This window comes from Elgaria multicarinata, chromosome 1 (assembly GCF_023053635.1).
Source record: "Elgaria multicarinata webbii isolate HBS135686 ecotype San Diego chromosome 1, rElgMul1.1.pri, whole genome shotgun sequence".
In the NCBI taxonomy this organism is placed as follows: Eukaryota; Metazoa; Chordata; class Lepidosauria; order Squamata; family Anguidae; genus Elgaria; species Elgaria multicarinata.
This window is the reverse complement of record NC_086171.1, coordinates 42280560-42300715: the sequence shown is the minus strand read 5'-3', so window position 1 is coordinate 42300715 and position 20156 is coordinate 42280560. Positions and strand designations below refer to the sequence as shown.

The 20156-nt window shown below is 41.6% G+C and overlaps 1 protein-coding gene across 2 annotated transcripts in view; it reads left to right on the top strand.

Moving 5' to 3' along the window:
- Window positions 1-20156, top strand: part of VPS50 (VPS50 subunit of EARP/GARPII complex) — an 86303-nt gene that overhangs the window by 4838 nt on the left and 61309 nt on the right. For both annotated transcript variants that reach the window (XM_063126663.1, XM_063126654.1), the window contains exons 3-9: window positions 6958-7080; window positions 7349-7420; window positions 9126-9179; window positions 13359-13429; window positions 15225-15342; window positions 15431-15466; window positions 16115-16197. In XM_063126663.1, the coding sequence (XP_062982733.1) occupies window positions 6958-7080; window positions 7349-7420; window positions 9126-9179; window positions 13359-13429; window positions 15225-15342; window positions 15431-15466; window positions 16115-16197 (557 nt within the window). The remainder of the gene's footprint in view (window positions 1-6957; window positions 7081-7348; window positions 7421-9125; window positions 9180-13358; window positions 13430-15224; window positions 15343-15430; window positions 15467-16114; window positions 16198-20156) is intronic.

Below are 20156 nucleotides of genomic sequence, written 5' to 3'. Positions count from 1 at the left end.
ACTTATATTGCAAAATATTCTGTTTTCAGATAACCATTGGGGGTGTGTGTAGGAGGAAGGGAGATGTTTTTCCTGTTATTGTTTCGGACTTTTCTTTAAGTAACTCAGAGATGGTGATGTTGCTCTGGAAGAAAAACACACACAACTAGTCTGTAATGGACAGATTAAAGCTGCCTTCCCCAACCTGATATCCTCCAGATGTTTTGAACTCCATCTTTCCTGAGTGCTGCCCATGCTCAGTGGGGCTGATGGCAGTTGCAATCAAAATCATCTGGATTGCACCAGGCTGGATTAAGGTATTAACTTGATTATATATTGGATCTCTTTGGGAGGCTTGTCAAAAAGTCTGTATATGTTAGGCAAATAATTCCTGTTTGTACAAGTGTTTCAGAGATTAAAGATACCTTTTCATGTAGAAAATTGTAACTCTGCAGGCCTTTCCCGATAGAGTCTTTCTCTTGGGCAGAACGTGAGAACATTGCTAATCCACCCAGATGATGTCACTCCAATAGTTCTTCTCTGTAAATCATTGTTTCCCAGCAATTGGACTGCAATTGTGGTTGATGCCAAAAGTCTTCACTAATTCTTGATTCCAGCAAGCATGACTGCTATGCATTTTCTTTCTTGGGTGGAATGAGTTATAGGAACCAGCTGAATGGTGTTTGTGACATCACTTGCAACAGCCACACATTGGTCCAGTTCTCACACAACAATAACACAGAATTTGGTGACAGAAATAACCCAAGCCCAAACTATGGATGAGAGAAAGCCACAATTCCTGCTTTGCATGTAACAGTAACCAAACCACAAACTGAAGGTCTGTGGTTTGTTTAGCTGCTACTGGCTATATGCTGTCCTTGCTGTCCTGTGTTGCATTAAGGGCACAATCCTATGCATGTTTAGACAAAAGTCCTTCAACTCCCAACATTTCCCAGCTGGCATGGAAAATCGTAACTCTGTAGGCCTCTCCTGACAGTGTCCTCCTCCCACAATTTTTTGTGAACAGCTTGCAATTTTTTGGTGCGGGGTCGGGTGTTGTAGGCTTACCTTTCACAGTGCTTAAGCATATTCCTCTAACATTTAAAAATTGTGGTGAGTTCATGACTGAGCTAGTGCTTTAAATTCAGTTTTCTGAGGTTCATTGTCCCTTGGTCCATAGTGACTTTTCAGACTTGCCTTCACAGAGGCTTTTTGAAAGAATTGTCAACACAAACGTGTGACATCTTTATCTGTGTGTCATTAATACCTAAAACCAAAGAAGGGAATTGTTAACTTTATCAGCAGACCTCTCTGTGCACCCATGGGGAACTTACTCTGGTAAAAATCCCAGAGGGGTGTTAATTAAATGTTTACAGAGTTCTGCTACATCAGAGAGAACACTATTAATTGTAATTAATTTTTTTGTTTAGTTACTCACCCGTGAAGATGCTAATATGCTGAGACAGGGAAAAGTGAATAGTTACAAAGCCTAGGAGTGAGTCACTTTCTTGTGTGGGCACTGGAGTATGCAGATGTAATTCAGTGTGCTGGAAGCACACTTGGCTGCTTTTTGTTTCAGCATGTGCATGAGAAGGCATAACTGTTCTAATGGGGTTGGCCTTGGAGACTAACTGGGTGCCTTCACTGTTCAAAGAGCTGGTTTCATGCTTGCAAGCAGGCACACTCCTTTTATATAATGCCATACCTGATGATTTCACCTGACCATCCTCAGTTATACATTATGTAGAAACATGTCAGTGTGAAACAGGCTTTACACCAGTGGTGGGGAATGTGTAGCTCTTTGGATGTTGTTGGATTACACCTTCCATCAGCCCTAGCCAGCATAGCCAATGGTGAAGGATGAGGGGAATTGCAGTCCAACAACATCTGGAGGGCCACATGTTTCTATTCCCTGCTGTACACAGATACTTCTGGCAGTATCCCTGGCAATTGACACAACTGCAGCAGCAATTCCTTCAGCAGCCATAATTGGGGCTTGTATTAGAATCATAGAATAGTAGAGTTGGAAGGGGCCATAAGGCCATCGAGTCCAACCCCCTGCTCAGTGCAGGAATCCACCTTAAAGCATCCCTGACTGATGGTTGTCCAGCTGCCTCTTGAAGGCCTTTAGTGTGGGAGAGCCCACGACCTCCCTAGTGTGCCACCTAGTTCACTGCAGCTTTTCTCCATGTTGGTCTTGTACATGGAGGCAGATTGTATGGAGAAAGATAAAGTACATATGTTTGCATACGTAAACCGCATCCACACTGCATATGTACCATATTAGGCACTTGAGTGGCAATATTTAATACTTTGAATGTAGCTGACCAGCAATACTGATGACCACTGGCAGAGTGATTGTCAGTATTTTTAAATAACAAATTTAAATTGCCAAATAAGACCTATTTAATTAATCAAGACTGTTTTCTTACACATGCATCCTTGGGAATCAGTAGCCTTGAACTCAGTGTGACTGACTTCTGAGTAGACATGTGTAGGATTGCACTATAATAGGTTTAAATCATATTTCCCAGTTTCTTAACAAACATGCATATTACTTAGTATATCTATTTGTTTTATATCCTGCCCTTCTTCACAAAGAGCCCAGGATTGCTAACAGCCAATGTAGAATGCAGTAACCACACAAACAACTTTAAAATCATGATTTGAAAATCAGAAATATCCAATAAAACACAATAAAGCCATCAACACAAAAGAAAAACTAACAAAACACTTCCATATATCCCCAATACCTACACAAATAAAGATGTTTTTAGCTGGTGTCTAAAGTTCCGTTGCCTGGGTGCCACCACTGAAAAGGCCCTGCCACGTGTGGTGATCCCACGGGCTACATTCCTCAAAGACACCATAAGCAAAGCCTCTTAAATGTTGGGTTGGTTGGTATTGGGGAAGGTAGTCTTTCAACTACCTGGATCCTGAGTCAATTTGTACACTGGTTTCATCACATTGAATTGGGGCTGGTAGCTCACTAGCAGTCAGTGTAGAGATTTCGAAAGTAGTGTGATAAGCTCACATCTCACTGCCCATGTCAACACATGGGCAGCAGCGTTCTGCACCAAACTTCAGCTTCTGGATTGTCTTCAAGGGAAGCCCCACATAATTAACTTCTAATTGGGAAGTTATCAGAACATGGACTACTGTTTCCAGGTTATCCTTGTCCAGGTATGGCTGCAGCTCACCATAAGGACTCGTGACCACTGAGGCCTCTTGCTCCCAGTGACAACTTTGAATCGAGGAATACTCCCAGGCTGTGTACCTGCTCGGTCAGTGGGAGTGCTATCCCATCCAGGGCAGTCCATGTACCCAATTCCCAGACCCTGGAACCACTTAGCCACAGAGCCTCTGTCTTAACAGTTTTTAAATTCTCTGTATTGGCCCTCATCCAACCCACCACTGCCTAGATCGCATCAGTCCAGCCGCCACCTGAAAGAGCTCAGTGGGCCGATTCACCAGGGAGACAATGCTGGTAGAGAAGTAAGTTCTCTCCGCCATCACTGATGCCACATGGTAGGTATGGTGATGTGCTCTCACCTGTACTGTCACACTTGGATTGAGACTTGTGCCACCAGCATTCTAACCGCTGGCCGGTCTGTTTAATCATTTGGGCGTCCCCAGAAAATCAGAGAGCTTTCCAGACTGGAGAGAGTGCTCTGTAGTGATGGGGCCAGTAGCCCTACTCCTCTCACCATTCCACAATGAGATGAGGGTGTTGACAAGAAGTCCAGCCAAGTTTGTTGTAAAAAAAGTGTATTGCGTTCTACTAAATAGAGCTTTTCTATGACCGACATCAGCCTTTCCCCAATCTGGCACCTTCCATATGTGTTGGACTACAACTCCCATCAATCCCAGCCAGCATGACCCACAATCAGGGATAGTGGGAATTGTAGTCCAAAACACCTGAAGGGTGCCAGCAGCAATTGGGCGCATCCTTTCCCTGATATTTCTACATTTATGTGCATTTGAAGGATCTGTTCCCCATAGTTTTTTCACTCCACGAGAAATTTCCTTAATATCTTTGGAATTGCTTATGTTGATCTATATGGAAGATTTTAATCCGTGGCTCTGAACCTGAACCTTACTTTTTGTTGAGAAATCAAAACAGTTTGCTTTTTATAATTCTCTTCCCCTTATTGTTTTATTATGATTTTATTAGAATGTAAGCCTATGCGGCAGGGTCTTGCTATTTTATTGTTTTACTCTGTACAGCACCATGTACATTGATGGTGCTATATAAATAAATAAATAAATAAATAATAATAATAATAATAATAATAATGGTAATTTTGTAGATATGCCACAAGATGGCACTTCAGTGAAACTAATGAGAACATCCAAACAAATAATGCTCTCAACACATTTCAGATGGGTACTTGGTTTAATTCTGAAAATTAAATACTGCATAAAACATGGATCAATGTAGCAGTCAACAACATCATCTTTTCTTGTGATTTTGTTCTCTTTATCCCAATGATTGTAGTTGAATCAAAAGCACTTCTAAGTCTCTCCCACGCAATCAAATTAAGCTCCCATTTCTTTGCAAAATACTGCTTGAATAGTTACAATTCATTTAGTTGTCCTCTAGGGCAATTTACAATTTATATTTTCAGACGGGGTTACCTATCCACTGTTCTGGCCTTTTCAATATTGTTCAGTTTAGCATCTTTACTCTGTTCATTTGAAAGAAGTTATATTCCTAATCAGCTGTTGTTACTGGGCATCATATAAACCCTATAAAGTATAATTGGCTGTTATATTTTTGATTTGTGTACACCTGGATTCTCCAATGTGGTGCCCATGGGCACCAATATATGTGCAGACACCTCTCTTGGTGGCCACCAAGCTCCGTGCTGCTCCTGATTTTCATCTCATTCTTAAAGGGATTTTTTTGATTAGAAAATGAACTGGCATGCTGCAAAATAAAGTGTCAGCCTCTAGCAAAATCTGTATTTCTGAGAATGGCTCTGGGGCCCACATCTCTGTTCTAAACAACTTGTCTTCTCTGAAATTAGTATGGGAGCAGACAGCTGTGGGTTCAAAAGAGTGTGTTTGTGTTTTGAAGTTCAGACCCCACCTCTCCCTTGTACTTAAATTTTTAGGCAAGATTCTTTTAATCTAATTACTTTAACTTTTGGGAAATTAGTTTGTGACTGGCCTTGCCAACCATAGCAGCTATTTTGTGAATGGGCAAGCAACCCCATGGCAGCCATTTTGTGAGAGTGCCCACGACACTCTTTCAAAGTTCCAAATGTTCACACTAACCCAAAAATATTGGGGAATCCTAGGTTCTTGTAATGTATAGGATAGTCAGCTTTCCTTTTTGATCCAAACACTGACGTTTCATTCTGTGATTGCTATTTTCAGTCTGACTGATTGGTTTTTACTTAGTTAAACCGTAAATTAGTCATGCAACTAGAAATCAAGTTGAGAAATTAATGTAGTTGCTTTTCAAGCAATCAAATTAATGATTTAGGCAAATGCAGTGTGATAATTAAATTAGGGGGAAACTTATTTTATTGCAGTCTAAAGTCTATTTAATATTCCAGTACAGTCAATTAAATCGGAGATCTGTTATCCCTGTTTTCAGGTAACATGTTAGGTTGTTTATGTGGCTGTGTAAAATTTACGGGTGACAAATGAAATGTCTCTGTCTCTTAAAATGTGTTAGATTAGCAGCTAGCAACTTTACTGTTGCTAGGTTTAGAGACTGCTGTGCTAATGAGATAGATAATTGTATATAGCTGCCTGTCCACATAATGATTGTATTAGGAGCAGTTGGGCGGCTCTCCTCTGCATATTCTGCTGGAGAAAGGGTGAGGACTATTGCTTCATCTTGCCTTAGTAAGGGGACAAATTATTTCAGGCCTCCAATTCTTCTTAGGACAAAATGGAGTTGCAAATTTAGGGATTGTTTTCACCATTTTGCTAGCAGGAGGAAAAAATGGCTTTGACACAGCCTGTTGTATGGGAATTAGATGGTAGTGCTTCAGGTTTCAGTGTAAATAAGGCCTCGTATCCATTTATAAAGGCAATGTTAGAAATGTTCACCCTAGAGAAGTGGGGAAGGTTGCTTCTGGGACACTTTATGGAACCTCAGCTGCTGGGAGGCAGCTCAGTAATTTTAGACCCTGGATTTATTGGTCTTATGGGAGGGTCTTTTAGATGGGCAGGTGTATTTCTTCAGTTGCGAAGCCCACAGCTAACATTTCTCTTCCTCCAAATGCCATTCCATGCTTTAAAATTGCTTTTACATCCCTGATACGTTAGAGCAACAACCACAAAACTATTCGCCAACCCTGATTTTACAAATATATACTCCGATCATGTGCAGCTTTGCATTTTAGACTCACTCAAATCATGGCACCATTATGATTGTAGGAATAAAATGGAGTTTCCTTCTGCTCTCCCGATGCTTGCATCACCTGCTGCTCTCTGAGTAGTTATCTGGCAGGTGCGGGGAGAGGCTGGGTTGTGGAGCCCTGGGCCCTTTCTACACCTAAGGGTTATCCCAGGAAAATGGAGGGATTGTCCCTGCCTGCTTCTGGGATTTTCAGGATATTTAGATGCACAGGAACGATCCAGGGACGATCCTGGGATATAGGGCTAGTGTAGACATGCCCCTGGACTTTGGGTCCAGGGCTATCAGTGCTCAAGTGTTGGAAGACCTGAAGGGAGACCCAGCTTCTGTTATTGCCTCTGTTGCTTAGAGAGATGGCATAGGTTCGCATAATGGCATTCTGCGTTGCACTGGAGAGAGAGAAAGATGGGGATACTTCAGTAAGATTCCATGTGAATAATACATTTCTTCAAAACAGTAAGAGAGATATAGCTCCTTCTCCGGTGTAACTAACCCCTTTCACGGCTTTCATTGTAAATGGGCTTTGGAAAGCAAATTGTTTTGGTGATGCATCACTCTCCAACAACATGTAACACTGTATTCAAACGCATTATGTGTTTAAGGAGGAACTCCGAGAGCTCCGGGAACAACCAACTGATCCTCAGGCGCAGCAAGAAATAATTAACAGCGTTGAAGAAGTCTATTTTTCCAACGATTCCTTTGATATTGTTAAGTATGAACTGGAGGTAAGAAAGTTCTTTGAATTGGAATGACAGCGTTCCTCAAGAAAACGATTTTGGAATAGATGCTTTGGTTTTTGCCTTAATGCATCTAGATTTTTTTCCTACTCTCAAAATCTCACCATCTATTTGGGTAAGCCTGATACAAAACATGGATAGGTATCATCCCATTCGTACTGCTTGTTGGTCCTTTAAGTAATTCAGCAATTGGTTGGCTTTTACATTTTATGGTGTGCGTTTTTTAAGCTAGATTTTGCTTGTGTGTTTTGTGCAGAAGCTGCCTCCTGTTCTTAGCCTTCAAGAACTGGAAGAGAACAGAGACAAACTAAAGCAGCAGCAGGCCGCTGTAAGTAGGAAATGCTCTCTCCTTCCTTCACCCCATCCCCCCTCTTTGATGAGATCTATAAACTTCATTATTATTTTTGTCAGAACCAAAAGGGTAGCTTTGATGTGATCTCGAAAACAATCTCGCATCTTTCAGTGCAGACTGGCAAATTATCATTCACATGGTGGCCACTCGTTCTCCTTCTTTTTTAGCCAAGCTTTGCTTCTGTCCAGTCCTTAGCTCCACCTTTTGCTCTCCTTCCCCTGTCGCCAGCTGCCATTGTGCAGCCTTCCCTGCTTCAAGGACAGCCTCTATTAGCACTGTGCAGTTGAAACATCAGGGAGAAGTGCTGTAGGTCCATGGTGTACAGCACAGGCCTTGCGAGTGAAAGGTCCCAAGTTCAGTCCCTGGCATGTCCAGTTGAAAAGGTCTTTGAAAGACCTCTTCCCTAGGTCTTCAGAGGACTGTTTCCAGGGCTGGACAAAACAATGGCCTTCATTGGTATGTTGTCTGTTGGAACCAATTTATTTATTTTATTACCCAGGTGGCAAGGATTGTTTCAGGATTAGACAACCCTCAAATAACCCATAGCTTGTTTTAAGGTTATTTCGGGGTTGTTTAACCCTCAGTCAACCCCTACTGCCTGGGTTTGCACAACAGAACAAGCCAGGCACTCAAACGACGCAATAGGCTCTGCAGATCACTTAAGCTATGGTGGGCTGTCCTGTCATGCAAACCAGGTCTATGTTTCCATGCTGGCTGTGGTGTAGTAGTAATTTCTTTCTATGTGGCCAGCATGGATACAAAGTCTAACTAGCCTCTTAGTAGACTTGTGCATTTTGGGAGCTTATAGCAAGCTGACTGGTGGAAGAGGGGCAGAATGATCTATTCTCCTTCAGCCCCCTCACTCGCCTGCACAGAGCTCCTTCTCTCCAACGGCAAGTTGTTAAAAGCAAGGCTGCCTTTATTTGTGTGTTGGGAGTAGGGGTAAAGTCCTGTTCTCTGCAAGATGCATGTTATAATCTGAATTGTATGTGCAAATTTGCAGAAATTAATGCTTTGAGGCAGGGAATTAAATGTGATGAATTCTATGTCCCTTCAAATACAGGACACAAATGTATCACAATGAAAAGATGCTTATTTTATTCATTGTGGGCTAAGTACCAGATACAACAGCATTACATTTACTGGAACTTAGAAGTAGTGGAAAGAAGAAAACATATTTCTTATTAAAAGAAAAATCACAAATTAATTTTAGCATGCTAATAGTAAATTGCTACATTCCGTAAATTGCTTTTAGGATAGCATGTCTGTTTTTTTTTTAAAAAAATAAAAAATCCAGATTTATTAAAGTTTTCTTTATAGATGAATCATTTTATGATTATGTACTAATGACAAGGTAAATGGGCTATATTAAGCTTCATTGTCCTATGTCTGTCTTTTATTTTTTATTCAAGTGTGCTGTTCAGTTTGGAACAAGGTGGGAGGTTAATTTCAATTCTGCTCCTGATTTCCTATAATAGCCTATAATTTTCCTTGCTTTTGCTTTTTAGCCAAGAGTGGCCATAATTTTTGTAGTGTTTATCACTTTTACTGCCAAATATTTTAATTTGGAGATAATCTTGAGAGTTTCTAAAGCTCTTAAAAGTAGTTGATGCAAGCTTGTTCTTTTCAGATTGTACACTTCCTGTAATTGCTGTGTCTTACCTTAAATATTTTCTTTAAGGTATCTAAAAAAGTTGCAGACTTGATACTCGAGAAACAACCTGCATATGTCAAGGTAAGATAGGGAACTACAATGTGTTTGTGTTTGTTATGTAATTGCAGCAGTCTTATACGATTAACTAAGTGCTATGTGTACTGTTAGTATAATCCAGTTTAGACAGTATTTCTTTCTTTTCTAAAAACAACAACCTTATCTCTGAGGAATTCTTGGCGGCTTACAACAAAGAATAATTGAACCATTAAAACATCCTTTGAGTTTACAATGTAATGTGAAACACAATGACAGTAGTGGGAAATGATGCAACAGCAATGAAAATATTTAAAATATTCAAAAAATAGAGACTGATTAAAACAGCAAATTAAAAGTGCATACATGCCTTTCTAAATAAAGTCACTAATGAGGAGATGATTAGCCATCTTTAGAAGGCAGTTCTAGAGTGTAGGTGTAGTTGCCAAAAAAGGGATGCTTTTTGCAGGGGTGTTGAATTCAATTTTGGAGAAGCTCTCTGAGGCGGGGGGCACATACCAGTCATGGGTGGGGTCAAAATCATAGAGTTGGAAGGGACCTCAGAGATCATGTAATCCACCCCCTGCAGGTTGCTGGATGCAGCTTCAGCACCTCTGACTGATGGCCATCTATCCTCTGCTTAAACTCCTCCAGTGAAAGAGAAATGTGTTGTCCTGTGGGAAAAATCCATGCAACAGTGGAGTTTTTTTGGAAATCACTCCATGCTGAATATCCACGCTGTGCAGAGGAGAGTTCCTGCACAACCATTGTGTTGTGTGTTATATGGAGGCCTCTGTGGGGTTTTTCATGGCGTTGAGTTGCTTTTTCACACTGGCTACAGAGTTCCCTGGCAAGAGTGGCGAAAGGAGCGAGCGCTGTTCTAGGAAAGCTGCAGGGATATTTTTTTTGCAGCAATGGCTGATGGGATACCATCAGGAGGACTTGGGGAGGAGAGTGGGCAGAGGAACTGTCAGTGAAACATTGCAATGGATTTTACTCAACTCCATGGTAGCCCACAGTCACCCAACGGTGGAGTTAGAACATGTCGTGTGGGGAGTACCTCCTAAAAACTCAACTGTTGAGTTGTGTTTTCACACTGCATTGACTAATGTGTTGTCTGAACTGAGACACAATATAGTGGGGTGACCAGACAACAATGTTAAAGCTGGGTTCCTACTTTTAACAGTTATATAGAAAAGGGAGTTTTGCCAACTTTAGCTTTCTGTGCAACAATGAGAAACTGCACCTGCTGAAATCTCCTCTTTTATATGATTTTCAGAAGGGTAGTTGTGTTTCTCATTTGCAACAAAGAGTCTTGTTGCCCTTTAAAGACTAACAAATTTATTCCTGCATAAGCTTTCATGGACATTGTCCACTTCAGCAGGTGGATGAGTTGTTTACCTCAAACTGTCCGATTTATATCGACATGGTGGTGTGTGTGAAGATGTAAACTTATTGTCAAAGGGAACTGAGATGAGGAAAGTACAGAAAATATAATTACTTTAGCAGTTGCCATTTACAAAACATTGTTGGGTGATACCACAGATATCATTGCAGTAGTCAGCTAATTAACATATGAAATGTGATTATTATGATTTTTTTAAAAATGTATCTGATGAAGTGGGCTGTGTTCTCAAAAGCTAATGCCAGATTAAATTTGCTTGTTTTTAAGGTGTCACAAGACTCTTTGTTGTCTATAGTAACAAAATGGCAGGAGCCCCATCTTCTTTGCGTCTGGTGGCACTAACATATGTGTCTGCTTTCTGTCTATACCCTTAGCCTGCCATACTGATGATGGTTTTGTTAGCAGAATCATTTTCTTTGCCATCTCTTGGAACTAATGGATGCCAAGCACAGCCACATCTCAAGACCTATCGAGAAAAAGGCCACATTTTCTGTTAGAACAAAACAAAAATAGCATGTGTGTAGTCAGCATTTCTCTTTCACTAATTTCCTCATTTCTGCAGTTTCTGAAAACGTGAGGTGGGACTAAATGCCTGGTGCTTTGCACTGTTAATTTTAAAATGTCCTTATTTTACAATAAGGTTGTTAGCACATAAAGCACACTAAGGAGGCATTTAACACCGGCAATGGCAGCCACTTAGTGTTGTGTTGTTTTTTTAATATAAAAAAATGAGGGCTCTGCCTAGATTTACATTGGAGTGCAGCAGACTAATGGTTCCAACGAGTGTTTTAAAAACCTGTCCTGCCAATAAAAGCTGTTTCTGAAAGCCAAATGAATGCATTTACCTGATTTGAGTCAAAATATTACAACCATGGATTATGTATCTTGTAACTGGAAAGTTTTATAAGCTTCCTGAGGAGTGAAAAGGATAGGATCAAAGATGGGTGCTTAAACTTTAGATGTTATCATCCACTATCACTGTCAATTAAAGCTGGTAAGCTCCTAATGAAAATTAGTTTATAAATAAGACATAAAAGCTTCCCTGGAGCCTGGTGTGTTTCATTTCTGTATTGAAGCTGAAGTCAGAGAGCCAGTGAGAAACCTCTGGTGAGTTTGCTGCTCTTAATCAGGTACATGCAGTACAACTGGGGCTAATAAATCAGACTATAATATACTGCAAATATTTGCATATGGAACTGCCTGATGCTGTTGAACCTCTAGTCCCATCTTCTTAAAGTGAGAATTCAGAAGTTGTTGTTTCTCTTGTCACAGAAGCTTGTACTTGCTAATCTTTCTTGGAGTTCAGTAGTTTTAATGCAGCCTGCCCCAACTTGGTGCCCATTGGATGGATTGTACTACAACTCCCATCCTGGCTACACTGGCTGGATGGTGGTTGTTGTTGTCCCAAACTCATTTGGAAGGTACTGGCTTTATTCATTTATTTTAATATTTATTACATTTCTATACTGTCCAATAGCCAAAGCTCTTTGGGCAGTTCACAGAGCAAAAACTGACACCACAAACTACAACAACTTAGTAAAACATAATATTAAAAGTTTTAAAAAGGATAAAATCGAAGTGAAAACCAGGGTAAAAACCAGTAGCAGTACAAAGATCTAAAAATGTACTGAAGTGATTTTTCAATCTGAAGGACTAAAAAGCCTGGGGAAATGAAAAGGTCTTCACCTGTTGCTGAAAAACAACAAAGGGGTAGGCACCAGGTGACCCTGTCTGAAGAAAGCATTCCACTGAGTGCCACCACTAAAAAGACCTTCTCCTTAGTAGCCACTCACCTCATTTGTCCGGGGGACCCGAAGAAGGGCCAGAGAGGTTGATCTTAGGTTTTGGAGGCAGTTTTAATGCATGGGGACATCCCATATGTTGGACATCCCACTCAGTAAAGATGCTTTGGAAGATTGTCTGCCAGCCCCTGTTGAGGATCCAAAGAACTACGTAGGACCACGCAATTGGTTGTGTGCTCCCATGGGATCTTCCAAATCCCATAGCATATCATTTGCTGCTTTTGTAAGCCCCCCAGTTTCAAAAGCAGTTTTCTGCATGGCTTGGGGAGGTGGGGGTTACTGTTTGAGAAACACACGTCCAATGTCTTATTTCACGTGCAAGACTAGCTGTGTGCTTCATTGAATTCTGACTCCAGCCTCTAGCACAGCCTTTCTCAACCTGGGGCGCTCCAGATGTGTTGGACTACAACTCCCAGAATGCCCCAGCCAGCTCTGCTGGCTGTGGCATTCTGGGAGATGCAGTCCAACACATCTGGAGTGCCCCAGGTTGAGAACCACTGCTCTAGCAGCTAATCATTCCAAAGCTTTAGCCTTGAAGGCAGCCACCAAACCACAGTGCCAAATCACACGAATTGATTGGGGGCTGTTTACCCATGAAATGCAAGCAAAACTTAATGATAATCCTTTTGAATGTTTAGCTACTCCTTTAAGCCATGTTTCATCTGTGAAGCTAAGAATACTGTTTATGCTTTTCACAAAAACAAATACTGCAAACATCTTTTTCTTTGGAGACTTCCAATATGCCAAAAATGGATCCCAAGCTGTACACTTCGTAATGTAATTTATTTAAAATATACCATACCTGTAAATTGTAGAATTTTGCTCCATAGAGGTTGCAGTCTTCATAAGAATCTCACTTTGGTCCCAAATACTTTGTACATCTCTATCTTGATACTATGAGTAGTCTTGGTGAAGACATGGGCTGATGTGAATTGCTTATATGTTTAAGGGGGCATCTCATTTTAACAGAATAGTTTTGTATCCTTGGAGAAATAAATGGATTCTATTACGTTTCCGTAGGAGCTTGAACGAGTTACGTCATTACAGACTAGCCTTCAGTTAGCTGCTGTCATTTGCACAAATGGAAGACGGTACAGTACATCTTCTAATGATGCTTTATTACTTTACAGAATAAAAGACAAAATGAGTAGCATTTTAGAAATAGTTTTCTAGCTGGTTTGCTGTGAATTTTCTTATTTATTGGTCACAGTTGTATGCTGCGAAAAGGATCTCAGGGAGGCATATCTCAGGGATTGGGACAGGTGCCCTCCAGATGTTGTTGGACTGCCAACTCCCATCAGCCTTAACCATCGTAGCCACTGGTGAGGAATGATTGGAGTTGCAGTCCAACAGCATCTGGAGGTCCACACTTTCCCCTTCCCTTGGCATATGTGGTAGGGTGGGATTTCTCCCTTCTGTTTTATTATTCTCCCAATGATCCTGTGGAATTATGCATGGTGTGGAGAACATCGCTAGGGAGACATTTTTTGTCCCTATAATATTAGAAGCTGGTGTCATCCCATGAAGCTGATTGGTGAGAGATTCAGGCTTTAGCTAGACTGGGCTTTATCACAGGGCGAACCCCGGGTTCATCCCTGTGCGTCCATATGATGCACAAGGGATCCTGGAATCAGGGAGGGATCATCCCTCCCTTGTCATCCCTCCCCTTTGGGCCCGCTTTTTCCGCGGTTCCAGGCTGAGCTCAAGACCGCGGAATGTGTGGCCCGTTGCCGCGGTTTGACCCGGCTCCACGTGCTGTGCCCATCGGGGTTAGGGTGGGGGGAGCAGGAAAAGTAGGTAATTTTTTTAAAAAAACTTATCTTTAGCGCACGAGCGTTCGTGCGTTCCGTCCTCTTTAAAAATAATTTTAAAAATGGCTGGCGTGACGCCTCTCTTCCTGAGGTCGTCGCGCCTCACGTGTAAACGGAGGAGGGATCTCGCGTTAATCACAATACGAGATCTTCCCTCCCCCATCGCAGACTATAAGTCTAGCTAAGGCCTCAGAATGGGTATAAGGAAACGCTTCTTCACACAGCACATAGTTAAACTGTGGAATTCACTTCCACAAGTTGTAGTGATGGCTTTAAAAGGGGATTGGACAAATTCATGGAGGATACTAGTCCTGGTGGTTATATGTTACCTCCAGAATCAGAGACAGTATACCTGTGCGCACCAGTTGCTGGGGAACAGGGGTGGGAGAGTGCTGTTGCAATCACATCCTGCTTGTGGGTTTCCTGTGGGCAGCTGGTTGGTCACTATATGAGCAGATTGATGGATCCTTGGTCTGATCCAGCATGGCTCTTCTTATGTATTTAGTAGAGGTTAGGCAGAGAGAGAGAGAGAGAGAGAGACGGGGAGAGACTGTTCCAAGAATTCCCAGTGAACTATTTTGCTAAGCACAGATTTGAACGTAAGTTTCTAGTCTAAGTCCAATGCCCTCTACAGTAGTACATCTAACTAGCTCCTGTGAGGCTTCAGTAAGTAAGTTGGCTTGTTTGAAAGAAACCATAGTAAATGTTCATCAGTCCAGGTGACATAACAAACCATGGTTAAGCAAAAGATTCCAAACTTTTCTTGGCTATATGGGAAACAAGTATGGGGGTGTGTATGTATGGGTGTGTATGTGGAAACCATGGAAGTCACTGTGAATTGTTTCTGCTTGTTCACATCACACTAACTTGAGAATGCATCCAAAATGCAAAACCATAATTAAGTCTCTTGAATCATATTTGGTGTGCTCTCTGAACTGAGTCTATATTTTGTAGAGTGTTGCTTGAATGGGGTTTGACTCCGACGTATTCCTTTAACTTTGTATTCCTTTAACTTTGTACTATCATTGCATGATAGTAAGCCTTTCATTTAAAATAAAATTGTTGACTTCTGCAGGCATCTGAATACAGCAAAGGAAGGTTTTACTCAAGCCAGCTTGGGTCTTCTTGCAAATCAGCGAAAACGTCAGTTGCTGATGGGGCTGCTAAAATCTTTGAGAACAATAAAAACCCTGGTATGAGCAGAATTCATATTGTAACTATCAAAGTAGTTTTCTAACTTTAGTGCTATGTACAGTGACCTCCTTTTCCTTTAATTCCTAGCAACAAACAGATGTGCGCTTAAGTGAAATGTTGGAGGTAAGAATCTGTTGGGCTCTTTCTTTAATTGTGGTTGGAAGAACATTTCTTTGTCCTCTTAAGCATTTTCAGTCTACTACTGCATTGACATGAGAGGGCCTTCCTGGTCGTGGCCCCCCAGTTATAGAGTGGTTGCCCCAATCAGGCACGCCTGGCACTGACACAGTTACCTTTTCGAAACAAGGCTAAGATCGTTCTCTTCTCTCAGGTGTTCGGCTGCGTATGATGAGGTTTTATTCAGGTCTTGGGTCTTTCTTATTGTTTGTTTGAAATTGTTTTATATTTATGTCGTTTGTCTGTATATGGTTTTGCATTTTGCATAATTTATTTTTTAATGGTTTTTAATCTTTGTAAACTGCCCAGAGAGCTTTGGCCATTGGACAGTATAGAAATATAATAAATGAAATAAAAAAAATGAAGGTAGGGCAGTAATGTTGCTCTTTCTGGCCAGTTGGTGCTGATTCTGCATGTGGCACCCAGCAACATTGATGGATTAGCAGCAGCTAACCAGAAAACTCTTTATTGTGTGGAGGAAGATAGGAAATGGCAAAGGCAGCAGGCTTGAGCATATGAGCTAGGCCATGCTGACAGTTTTTTAAAAAATAAATAATGCTTTTGTTTTCTTACTATATGTTTTATTTCCCACAGGAGGAGGATTACCCGGGGGCTATACAACTGTGCCTGGAATGCCAGAAAGCAGCTAGCACTTTCAAACACTACAGTTGCATAAGGTAGCACAATAGGCATTTTCTGTCCTTCAGTTAAGCAGGAACAAGGGAGGAACGTCCAACACTTTGGGGAATTGCTAGCAAATATGAATTTGCTGGGCATCAGTGCTGGAAATTAATTTTCTAGCTGGGGAAAAAGACAAGTATTGTGGTGGTGGTGGGGACATTATAAAAGGCTTGTAAAGTGCAATTAAACTGTTATAAAACATCCTGAATGCATGTAACGGCTGCTAATAATGAAAATGCCACATGAGCCTTAAGTGGCTTAATTGTTATGCAAGATAGTGTTTCCATTATAAAGTTAATGGTTTGTTTTGTACCGAAGGCTGAGAAGTGCTGCATAATATATTTGTTTTTGGATCATTGCTTAAAGCTGTAATCCTAAACACACTTACCTGGAGATGGTAGGATTTACTTCTGAGTAAACATTCATAGGTTTGTATGGCACAGTACATAACTTGTTTGGAGCATTGTGGAAATACCGAGTGTAAAGGAGGGTTACGGAAGCTCAGGCCCGTGGGCCAAACCAGGCCCACCTGGGGAACCCAATGTGGCCCTCCAGGGTTCTGCGTTTGAGCCCGCCCCCTTCCCCTGGCCACACCTCCTCTCCAACTGCTGTGATCTTTTCATGGCTTCCCAGTTTTTGTGCATTACCCCATTCTGAAATGTCGAAATGCCTCTCCTAAGCCTCTGTTACTGGTAATAAGAGCTTTAAAATCAACAGGTTTTTTTATAGTTCGGTCCCGCCCCATTCGAAGATGTGCCAATTTGTTTGACATGCCGTCTAGTTTGGCCCTGAACGGAACTTCCAGTGGGAAAGGAACGGTTGGGGTTTCTTCTCACACTGTTGCTCCCAGTTTCTTTTCAGTATCCTCTGGGCCAAACTACATGTGATGGTGGTCATGCATTGAAACAGCCATGCTTTTCATTCATAGTTTATTGTGTCTTAGCAAATTGTCATTATACACAAACACAGCAAAAGGAAAGGGAGGGGGGGGAAAGATACCATTTAGAACTCTACTAATAGACCATTAAGAGTTAAATAATTTTCCACGCAGCCTTTCAACTTTATGGCACGTATTTGTAGAAAATTGCCAAGAAATTTAGATGTTCTAAGAGATACAACCATGCTTAACCGAGCTGCTTTTATTTTGTCAAAAAGCAGCCATGGGGTCCCAACCTAGTTTCCTTCTGCAAATTACCCTCTCTCTAGCTGCTATTCACAGTGCTCAGCACTTTGGGGGGCAAAAAGCAGCCAGGAGGTAGTGTTGTTCCCCCCACCTCGATCCAGAGGAAGAGGCGGGTAAATAATAATAATAATAATAATAATAATAATAATAATAATAATAATAATAATTTCAGCTGAAAACTGGTGCAAGCCCCTAGCTGGACTGGGGCCACATGGCTACTGCTTTTTCTCCAAAATAAAAAAAGCCTGGGTAAACACACTTAAAAAAAAAGAAAGAAAAAAAAGTGTGTGCCGAATATCACATGTAGTTCGGCCTGCTGTGTCTGCAATGCATAGGCTCATCTCTCACCATTTTCATGGTTCTCAGTCTTTACCCATTCCTGCCCTTCCTGCAGAATTTCTAATCCCTCATCCTTTGCATTGTATATTCTGTTGCGCCACAGCTATCTTCGCAGGGTTTATCTCAATTACAGACAGACTTTAGGGCTGAATTTCCGGATGACTCAACCTCATCTGCTAAAGCTAGCTATTTGATGCTTAGACAAGTTTGCCATTTTTCACACCTTCTTTGAAATTGTAATAAAACAGTGCTCCAAATGTGGGTGGGCTGCCGTCCCATTCTGCTTCAGGTGAATGTAATAAGAGTTTGCCCTAACCATCCCACTTTGAAAGCATTTCACTTCCCTTTTTCCTTCTGCTTCGGTCACTGAATAATAGTGACTTTACCACCACTTGATTTTTCTGAGGTTGAATGAGATGGGAAAATCTACTGAATCAACTTGAGCTTTGAGGTATAGTAATGTATATATCTCAATAAATATTTCACTCTTACATCAACTTTGGCTCTACCTCTTTACTGTTAAGTAATGTTGATTATGGATATTTCCATAATAGTAAGAGAGTCTCTGTTTAAAGCTTATTGAAGATATTCCTGTCCCTCTCCTCTGCCCCCAGTTGCCATGAAAGTGGAAGGCATGATCTTGTGATGCAATATAGTTTGGGACAAGGAGAGGCAAGGAAGTGGAAGTAGGGGAAAGCTGAAAGGTGTTAACAATGGGAAGAGATGAAGCCCTGATTCCTGGCTTCTTGGTTTGGCAAATTATACATCGTGGGGCAATTTTTTAACAAATTACAACTTAATCCTCTGGAGAAGGGGGAGGAAGGAATCTTTTTAGAGCAGCCACAAAACCTGAGGGGCAGCCTTCCCCAATCAGATGTGTTAGACTACAGCTCACATCACCCTCACCAGCATGGGTATCATGGGAAATGTAGTCCAGCACCCTTGGAGAGCACTGGGTTGGAGAAGGCTGTCTTAGGTCTTGGCGTCAGCATGAAGAAAGATTTCTAGCTGATCGTCTTGGCACAATTATGAATGTATTGTCATTCTCTGTAATTTTTAATGACTGGCTGAGCTCTCAGCGTTGAAATAAACGTAGAGCAGGCATTATTAATCTTGTGGGCATTTCGATGCATAAAAGAACATGTGACTGACGATACTTAAGTAATGTGATTAATACTTCTCAATTATTGAGGAAATGTTCTGTTTAAATAGTACTTCAGATTAATAGAAGGAGAAGAAAAATCAGCAATCCAAAAATGCATCTCAAATGTACTGAAGAAAACCCAATTAAGGACATATCTCATTTAAGGAGGTGGACAGACCATGATGCAAAGGATTCATTGATACAAAGCCCAACGCGTTTCGGCCTGTGTCTTTCCAAAAGGCTATCTTCAGGGGGCTGTAAGAAGAAGTCTGCAGATTTTCCTCTAACACTGGGCTGCGTCGTCTAATACTTGTTGGCCAACGAGTACTAGATGACACAGTCCAGTGTTAGAGGGAAATCTGCAGACTTCTTCTTACAGCCCCCTGAAGAAGGCCTTTTGGAAAGACACAGGCCGAAAAGCGTTGGGCTTTGCATCAATGAATCCGTTGCATCCTGAGAAACTGTTTCTCCCTTCTTTTCACCTGACTTGGATGCTTTCCTCCTTTGGTTTTTGGACAGACCATGAGACCACCCGCCCCTTCCACCACTTTGCGTGGTCCAGCTGTTAATTGTCCTCTTCCCTGTTGGTCGACTTCTACAGCCAGGCACGGCGCAAGAGAGGGAGGGATAGCTTGGTGCCTTCTGGTGGGCTTTCACCTGTCCGCATTTCCTATTTGGTTGTTGTTGGCGGGGCTGCTTGACGATTTTGTTAGATTCGTATTTTTAAGCAAACTGACCTGATTTGCACTTCCTGGACTAATGCACAGACCAGAACACACTTCTCTGAATTTTGTAATATATCCCCCAGCTTAAAAATATACCCAAATGCACTTTAAAGTTGAGTTAGGGTAAAAATGTGTTTTTTGTGGAAAAAATACGTTGAGAAATAATGCAAATGTTCAGGCCTTTTAAAAAAGATTTAGGTGGAAACGGAGCAGAATGGACTTAGGAACACTTGTGACACTGACATGGAGTGGAAATTTGTTGTTTATTCGTTCAGTCGCTTCCGACTCTTCGTGACTTCATGGACCAGCCCACGCCAGAGCTTTCTGTCGGCCGTCGCCACCCCTAGCTCCCCCAAGGTCAAGTCTGTCACCTCCAGAATATCATCCATCCATCTTGCCCTTGGTCGGCCCCTCTTCCTTTTGCCTTCCACTTTCCCTAGCATCAGCCTCTTCTCCAGGGTATCCTGTCTTCTCATTATGTGGCCAAAGTACTTCATTTTTGCCTTTAATACCATTCCCTCAAGGGAGCAGTCTGGCTTTATTTCTTGGAGTATGGACTGGTTT